Source organism: Blastomyces gilchristii, assembly GCF_000003855.2.
Source record: "Blastomyces gilchristii SLH14081 genomic scaffold supercont1.13, whole genome shotgun sequence".
NCBI lineage: Eukaryota > Fungi > Ascomycota > Eurotiomycetes > Onygenales > Ajellomycetaceae > Blastomyces > Blastomyces gilchristii.
In genome coordinates, this window is record NW_003101670.1 from 952617 (window position 1) to 962672 (window position 10056).

Below are 10056 nucleotides of genomic sequence, written 5' to 3' on the forward strand. Positions count from 1 at the left end.
TAATAAGAGTATAATTTCTTCTTTTCTTTGTATATACTACAGACTGTTCATCTCAGTAGAAACTCATTATATTATAAACTAGAATTTATAAATAACAGTATTAATATCTTTATCATAATCAGGTTCTTAGTAAAGATTATATCATTCTGACTTATTAGAATTTATAGTATAAAAGTTATATCTCAGCTTCTACAGATATCTTATCTATTCAGATAATTCTTAAGTGAACTCATTTATCTTGTTAAAATACTCTTATTACTGAATCTTGAATTAGAGCTTATAATCTCACTTCTCTGAGTCAATAATTTCTTTGATCTGATATTCTCTTTCACTCTCTAGTACTTTATAAATAGAGTGATGAGTCACAGTATTCTCTTCTAAGAATTTCTTATATTTACAGAGTAAAGAGATATAAAAAATATTATATATCTGTAACTCAGATAATAGTTTTAATCTGTAGAACTATAAGTTAACTTTCTTTATAATCTTATAAGACTCTGTCTGTAAGAAATTTAGCTTCTTACTAGATCTTTATATAATGATATTTTCTAAACTCAGTCAGACTCTATTATCTTTCTTAAAACTTTTTATAATATACTTAAAGTTATAGTATCTCTTCTAATACTTCTGAGTCTTTCTCAAGAATTTACAGACTTTCTCTCAGATATTCTGAATTCTCTCAGCCTGTTCACAGACATCATCACACTCTATAGTATACTCTCACAGGTTTATTAAGATTATTCACAGATAAGTCTCAGTGAGCATCTCAAAGAGGGTTTTATCTCTGCTAACATACTTTAAGTTATTGTATACAAACTTTATAAGTAATAACTAATATATTCAGTCATTCTGATTATAATTAATAAAGTATTACAGATACTATTTTAATATACTTATCAGATATTCTATCTGATTATCTGTCTATTGATGAAAAGTCATGCTTAGATCTCACAAAATCTTCAGTATAATTATCAGATTAGATCAGAACTCTTCTATAAAGATTAATTCTCTATCTGTGATAATGTTCACAGATAATCTATGCAACTGAATCATATTACAGATGAAGATATAAGTTAAATTCTTTGATTTCGAGTTCTTATATGTGAGTATAAAGTGTGTTATCTTGATGAAGCAATTCACTATCATCAGCACACTGTTAAAGCAGGCATTATATATATTCTTACTTTCAGAGAGACTTATAAGAGTGTTTATTTCTAACTATTCTCAAGATTTCTGTGAGATGAATAGAGAAGTAAGTTCTTTATATAATCTGAATCACACTAGCTATGAACTTTAATAAATAGTATAAGAATTCATTATCTTCTTTACAAGTTCTTACATCTTCAGTCAGAAGTATTTTCTTATAAACAACTCATAAGTTCTAGTATCTATAAAATGACCTGTTAGAGAAGAATCATGATATCTTTTAATAAGTTCTATACATAAAAACTTATTCACAGATATATAAATTCAGTTCTCTCTTTACAAGAGATTATTTAAGACACTTCAATTCTTTATTTCAGCAGAGTTAATTCCTGTTATAAGCAGTTTCTGAATATACTGAATATATTCATTCTTCAGTTACAGTTTAGACAATCTGAATAGAAGATTTTATAAAGACTTATACTCTGTTTCTTCTTACATCAGATTTTCTACAGTGCTTTTTAAAGTCTGCAAACTCTTCAGATTATAAGTACTCTCTTTAAGAATTCTTACAAAGATTCTCAGAGTGTTAACTCTCAGTATTATAGAGAGTAGTTATACAGACTTCTTCTCTCTCTTCTTCTTCTTCTCTTATAGAGAATTGAGAGACTCTTCAGTCAATCTCTTCATAATACTCAGTTTAAGTATCTTATAAAGCTTTTCTATCTTCTCTAGCTTCTCTATATCTGTTATTCTAATCTTCTTAATATAGTCTGATCTGTGAGAGAGTCTGTCTACTGAGTTCTTAATTCTCTTAATATACTCTATTTTGAATCAGAACTTACTCAGTCTCTGAGCTCAGTAGATCTGCTATCACAAGAGTTTCTTAATTAAAGTAAACTGTTACAAGCTATTATGATCAGTTCTAACAGTAATCACTATCACAAGACTCTTAAAGTAGTGATATCAGTGATAGAAGAATTTCACTATTATGACAAGCTCTTGATTATGCCAGCGTAGCTCAGTTGATAAGACTGATAATCAAGGCCGCACACATTAGAGATGCATGGGTTCGAATCTCACTACTGACACCTGCTACTTCTTACCCATGAAAGCCCTTATGTAATAGAGGCTGAGCCTAATTAGTAAGGCTTGATACAGAGTAGAACTCTCTACTGCAAGTCAAGTCACTAGTTAAGTGAGATTCTGTAAACACTCATCAGAGCTGATATGAGATGTCAATGTCTCACTATTCTACTGTGCACCTGTCAAGGTTCTAATGATATAGAGTCAAGCCTAATGTAGTGATTATACACTACTTAGACAAGTCTCTAACTAGGGCTGTCATTGAAGCCTAGCTTTCTCTCAAATACAGAGAATGATTTTAAAAATCACTTAACTAGCAGGTCTAGACATGTATCTAGGTTCTAGGCAGAGCACTCTGATAGACTAGAGTCTGCAAGCTCACTGCCAAGCTCTAATACTGACAGGGAGAACTGCAGTCATCAAGTCTATGATTAGTTTCTAACACAGAGTGAGGTCATAACAGCTGATTGATAGACCTATGAGCATCTAATGAGGCTGAGATCAGCAACCGGAAGCCTGATGTGTACATCACCAAGTGAGCAGTGACAGCCACTAACTAACATCTCTGGAAATTAGTGACTGGTCTGAGAGAATGAACGCGGTGATCAGTTAATTATAGAGGATTAAATGTAATTAGCTTAAGATACATTCTGCAGGTAGCTAGTGCCTGTAGATCTCATAAAAGAGGAAATAGTTTAAAAGAGATATGAATATTCTCTGATAGTCAAGCTGCTTTAAAAAGACTTAGAAATAGTCAGATTTATAATAATTAAATGAATCTTGAACTGATCTTAAACTCTGTTTTGAAAATTCAAAAGAGAAGAATATCAAAGCTAATAATTCATCTGCACTAAGTTTCTGCTTATATGAATATTCATGACAATGAATTGACTGATTCAGCTGTAAAAAAGAGTGCAGAATTAAGCAGATCTATTCAAAAAATTATATTCTGATCTTTTATAAAGAGAAAAATAAAAGAATCTTGTTTAGATAAGTGAAATAAAAGCTGGTAGAAATAAAAGAAGAGTGTATATTATTCAAGATTTGAAATAAAACTCAAGTGAAAATCTTGTTTAATTAAATGTAAAAAGAAAATATTCTTATCTATAATACAGCTGAAACTAGAACATGACTATTTCAAATTGTATATACAAAGATTTGATGATAGATTTGACTCAATAGAATACTCATTCTGCAATGCAAATGAGAATTCTGAGTATATTATAATGCACTGTGCATTATACAACAGTCTCAGAGTTAGATTGAAAGAGAAGTATGATCTAAATCAATTAAATATGAGATTCTTATTCTCAACTGAGACAGGAATTAAATACTTAATAGACTTTCTATCAGAATCTCAAGCAGCTACAAGAAAATGACTAAATTCAGAAATATCTGAATATGAAGAGGAGGAAATTAATCAGATATAGTCTGTTAAAACAGCTATATACTATCTTTTAATAATTTGTTTTATTACAGTCTCTCTTTACTTTATCTTTTTCTTTCAATTTCTTTCTATCTATCTATTTAATGTGTCTATCTTTAAGACTGTGTTCTCTTTTCCTTTATCATAATATTGTCAAATGATTTCAAAGTATCAGAAGATGTTAAAATACTGCAATTTGTAAACAGTTTTTATATTCTGAGCTGAAATTTTCTGATTTTACATATCTGAAATTGATGAATGTATAATAGTTAACTTTACAGATATAGGAAAAACTCTGAGAACTAAAAGTTCTCAGGTAGATATCATAGTCTCTGACTGCATACATCTATAATTGAAGAATAATAATAATAATAATAAAGCTCTTGATTATAAATATCATAGTTAATCTTCACAGATTATATCTTCTGTAAGAAAAAGACTACTGAAACTCAGTTCTCATTTAACTGTAGTTACAAGACTATTTCTGAAATTATAAAGAAGAAGATATCTGTCTTTAATCTGATTAAGAGTAAGAGATTAAAGTGAAATAGTATCACTATATCTGTAAATATCTGTTTCAATCTTACAAAGATCTTATAAGCTTCTAAGATAAGAAAGTTCTCACAGTTCTCTCTTCTTAATAATCTTTTCATTCTTTATTCACAGAATGACTTCTTCTTATTTTCACTCTTCATTATATCTGTAAGAGTTAAGAAGATTCTTGTGAATATAAAGATAAATTATCTATAGAAATTCACAAAGCTCAGAAAGATCTGAATCTTATAAATACTGATTAACTCTGATTATGATAGAATAGTCTTAATCTATGAAGATTTTATCTGAATATTATCTGCAGTAATTATATATTCTAGAAAATTAATCTAACAGACACTGAAGTTGTACTTTATAAGCTTAATATACAGTTCTGTCTTATCTAGAATCTTTAACACACTTTGTACATTCTTAGTATGTTCTTTCTTCTTTATAGAGTACATTATCACATTATTGAGATATATTATTACAAAGACATTCAGATATATATAAAGTATTTTATTAATGAAAGACTGAAATGCTGTAAGAGTATTAATCAAATCAAAAGACATTACTAGATATTCAAATAATCTCAGTGCAGTTCTAAAGACAGTCTTTCATTCATCTTCAGACTGTATTCACAGCTATGTATATATATTAATTATATTCAGTTATGTGAATATGACAGCTTCTGTGAGACAGTTAATTATATTCTCAATCAGAGATAGAAAATAGTGACTATTATCTTGAAGTTCAGATTATAGTAGTTTATACATAATCTGAGATCTTTATTCTTTTTCTTTATAAATATCACAGAAGCTTTCACAGAGATCTGTGAAGATTAAATGAAGTTATTCTTTAAATTCTTCTTTATATAGGTCTGCAAGACCTCTGTCTTATAATAAAAGAGCTTATAGATTAATTCTCAGAAGAGTTTCTATTCTTCTATTAAATCTATTATCAGATTCTTCTTACAGTGAGAAGAAAGCTTAGCTATCTTTACTGAGCTGAATATCTCTGTAAGATCTCAGTATTTGTCTGATATATGAAGCTCAGTTTTCATAACTGTAAAGTTCTCAGATATTTACAAAGTTATTATATAGATAAGCTTGTCTTCTCTAATTAACTCTACAGCATTAACTGATTCTATCTTTATAAGTAAGTCTGTCAACACTGATCAGAAGTATAAACCTGACTTATGAACAGCTATGTGTGAATTATGTCTTTGAAGTCATGTAAGTCTTAAATACATGTTATCTGTGATATTAGTAATAATTATAGTTTTTATAAATCTTCTTCAGATTCTGAAGAGATCTTATAATTTAAATATAATTCTTATAAGTCTCTCAGCTTTCAGATCTGAGTTCTCACACTCTGCTTATTATAAGAGCAGGTTTTCAGTTTTCATTATTCAGCTTATTCACTCTGTGAGCTTTAGAAATACTACAGTAATCTGAGATTCTAAGTTCATTAATACTTTTCATACTTACAGAGCAGTAGTACTGTAATACAGTCTCTTTCTATGAGTAAGTATTTTTATCAGAGAAGTAACAGATTCAGATATCAGCTTCAAGACTTTTAAGAAAACTGTTACTGACTCTGTCTGTAACTTCTCAAATTTCTATTTTAATTTATTCAGACAGTTTGTACAGAGATATTCTGATGTAGAATAGATGAAGCAGAGACTCTTTTTCTTAGTCTCTCTATTATACACTCTGTTCACAGAAGCTTGTGAAGCTCTCTCTCTCTGCTTAGTAGTCAGATACAAATCTCTCTATATCTTATTATCTTTTTCTAATAAATCTGTTCTCTATTATTCTGATTCTTGTGAGACTGATTAATGATCTGCTCTCTGCAGATCTGTGACTCTCACAGTGAGCTGTAAGTGATGAATGAGAGTTATCAGTTTCTTCAGAGTCAAGAGCTTAGAGTTTTACTCAATGAGTTTATTCTACATGTCTTCATTCAGTCTCTTTATAAACATTATTATTCAGATCTTATTTCAGGACTCTGTTTTCACAGATCTTAATTTATATTATAATTTCATGAAATGCTGTGAGTAGTCTTTATCAGATTTCTCATCTCTTTTTCTAATATTGATAATCACAGTTCAGATGTTCTCTGTTTAACTCACAAAGTCTCTTAACTTATTTTCTAGATAGATCTTGAGAACAGATCAGTGAAATCTCTTATAATCATTCTCTAAATAATTTAGTCAGTTCTTGACTTCAGTGTAGTAGAGATCTGTTATTATATAGATAACAGCTTCTTCATCTTTTATATTACATAGTTAGGCTTATGAGTCAATTTCAAATACAAACTCATAAAAGCTTTTATAGATTGTAATTCAGTAAGTAATCTTAAGTAATCATAGCTTAAGAAAGTTTCTTTTCAGTTTATAAGTATCTCTGAAGATCATGTCTAGAGACTCAGTTTGAGAGTGTTTACAGATAGTAAGCATTTCTTATAGAAAAATAGCTTGATCTCACAGAAGATGCTTAATAATGTTCTTCACTAAGATTGATTTATTCATCAGTTCAGAGAGTTTCTCTGTCACAGATATAGAGAATAATATTCTGAGTGATTGATAAGTTCTCTAAGACTTCATTTATAAGAATAATTTATAATTTAGATGACTGCTTCTGAGTGTCTGTAGTAGAGTTCACAGAGATTGAAGTATATAAGTTTCTAGTTCTTTCAGTTATAATAGACAGTTGCTGACTGACTGAGCTTGAAATGTCAGAATAAGTGCTCACAGGTGATTATTCAGGTTTTTGCAGCTTGATGTGATATATACTATTAACTACTAGAAGTATTTATAATAGAAAGATAAAATGTAGAGATTAAATATATAATAGTATTCAAGCTGAGTTATGAATAGTATTTGTGAACTTCAGTCTATATAGTTGTGTGTAGTCAAGGGCCGCTAACTCTATTGATTACGTGAGAGATAGGAATAGAGGTAAAGAATCCGCAAGAAGCGGGATTTCTTACAGACATCTGAGATTACTTCTTTATGAGAATATTATCTGATTTAACTGTTCTGTAACTCTCAGCAGTAAAGCTGAGAATATCATTCTTCAAGAGACTGAATTTTGTTCTATTGATACAAACTCATAGCAGACTTAGATTATTTAAACTTTCATTAACTATTCTGATATCTTTATCAGTATACATCTGATTTCACCTAATAAACTTGTATTCTATGATATGTTATATTTTTTATTAAACAAGGTCATTGATATAGATGAAAAGATCATATCTTAATACATTTGAAAGATTATTGTCTTTATTGACAGTTATGTCAAGATTTAATAAGCAGTGTAATATTTTCAATTAATACTTCTTCAGATCTGTCAGAATAACAGGCAGAATGTTAATAATACTAACACCTCTTTTATTAATAATATTATTCAGTATTTCACATCTCAAGTATCTGAAGTGGATCAGAATATTCACTTTGAGAAGTTCATAAAATCAATATTGAAAATACAAATCATGATGATAATAATCTCACTGAGTATGAGTATAAATATTTCAGATGTCAAGTGTACTGTTTTATGAGGATTTTCTATTAAGAGACATGATATCATGAATGTTGAACAATGATGTGAGTGAGAAGGTCATGAATCAGATTAAAAAAGTCATGTCTTGATTCTTCTTCTCTACTGAGTATTTGACTCTGTAGATTATGAAAAGAAAGCTGTTCAATCTTCTCAACTATCAGTGAAACAAAGATCTCAGCAAAGAACTTAATATCAGATCAGTCAGCTATCACAGTTTATAATCTTAAAGAACATATCTGATGCTGAAAGTATTGCATCAAATATAACAAGTCAGAGTCAAAGTCAATGTAGAATAATCACTGTGAAGACATGAACAGAGAGTGAAATGCAAAGATAAGTCAATCTCTTCACTGACTGAAAGAGAATTATCAATAATTCATATCACTGAAAAGCTCTTCTGATCTATCTTGAGAAGGATTGACTCTTATTTAATATGAATAGAATAAACACTTCTGTGAAGAAATGCTGCAGCAGGTGCAATTCAAGCTGTATATCTGTATTCAAACAGTCATTCACTACAAACATCATCAAGGCATCTCAAGGCAATAGTCACAGTGCCATTCTGCTGTCAGAACTTAAGAACTAATGTATCAAATATGTGAAGAAACAGTATTATTATAATCAAGACTTTTCAGTATCAGCTTCACAATTTATATCTACTCAATGTCAGTGACAGATAGCTGCTCTTTTTCATCAGAAGATATCTACCTTTGAATTCAATTGAAATGAATTGTATGATACTGTCAATCTTCTTCAGACTTAAAGCTATTGAGATGAATTTGAAGATCAGCTTCACAGCTTTCTGTTAAGTCAAATTACAGCTGTAAATAAAGTGTATGAAGCTATTCTCATAGTGTGATTCAAAGGTTGCTTGAGCCAGCGTACGATTACAGGCGTACGCTGGCTTCTTATATATCGTATGCTAAATTAATTAGTGGCCGCTATGGCCCCTTTACACTCATAAGCAAGTTCAGAAGTGGCCGCGTTATTATCCAATGATCATACATTCTTCCAAACCACATCCTCTCTCACCAGATTCAGTCACGCTCACATGACCATGTCATACACCCTAGCTTCATGCGGATTAGCTCACCACTAGCATTTCGCGATTATGTGATCTATTTCTGATTCAGCTAGCATTCTCTGTACACCCTCACAAAGAAACTTTCACTATATTACATCTCTCATTCACTAACTTTTCTCATTCTCCAACCATCTTCTTCATCATCGTCATCATCGAACGCCATCATTATCTCATTTCTACCTCTTCTTCTGTTCAACTCTTTCTATCTGTTCATCTATCACATTGTACGCGTTCCTGGCAATGGCCCTCTGTTTCCACAATAAGTGTCATCATAGTGCTCATACTGGGCAGTTTGTTAGCAGTAAGTGTAACACATTGTGAAACATAATCAGAACTTGTTTATCTTCTAACAATCACTACAATGTATTATTATGAATGACACATCTTCTTCATCTTCTTATATACTCTTAACTGTTTTTCTTCTCAGTGAGTTTCTGATCATGTTTTCTGGCATGATTTTGCATGAATACAGATACTGATATATTTGTTTTTATTTGTATAGAATCTTCACATGTTGACAGATCTGTATCTGCTGATGATAGTGAACTCAATGTTGAATTATTGATCAAGAACTTAGAGAACATGATAATGAAGAAATTGTCTATATCATGTGTAACTGAGTCTTCTACACTCTCTTCTGCCTCTTCTGCTGCTTCTTTCTCTGCTGCTTCCTCTCAATCTTCTACACTTGTCTCTGTGTCTGGTTCTCTCACTTCTGCTACTCCTGTTCCCGCAACCTCTACTCCTGCTACTTCTGCTCTTACTACTGCCTTCATTACTAGCTCTCTTTATTTCAAGAAGATGTTATATAGGCTCAGTGAATTACATTTCTCAGTATATATACTCTCACTCTTTTTACTAATCTCTAGAACAATTTATTGTATGAAGACAGTGTATAACATGACTATCTGAAGCTCAGTCATAGACACTGATTATTATATTCATTTTAAATATTCATGATGAGATAATTATTTATTCATATCAGAGAATCACTCTCTCTCTCAACAGTGTTAAGATTGTAAGTCTTTTTCTTTTTATCTTTTCTTTCTAATGCTGATTTTTCTATTCTTAGAGAAAATTATTATAGATTTTATTATACACAAAGTTATAATATTCATAGATATCAAGAAACTTTTCATAACTGTTAAATTCAATATTACAGATATATCTGCTCTAGTGAATATCTTCAGAATAATTAATCTGTATTAATCTATTCTCTG

The 10056-nt window shown here is 30.2% G+C and overlaps 1 protein-coding gene across 1 annotated transcript; it reads left to right on the plus strand.

The window, feature by feature from the left end:
- Positions 1-9338: 9338 nt before the first annotated feature.
- On the plus strand, positions 9339-9854 carry BDBG_06342 (uncharacterized protein; the record flags this gene model as incomplete). The annotated part of the gene is made up of 2 exons (XM_031722570.1): positions 9339-9670; positions 9822-9854. Coding segments are annotated over 2 exons (365 nt in total), but the record flags the coding sequence as incomplete, so codon positions are not given.
- Positions 9855-10056: the final 202 nt, after the last annotated feature.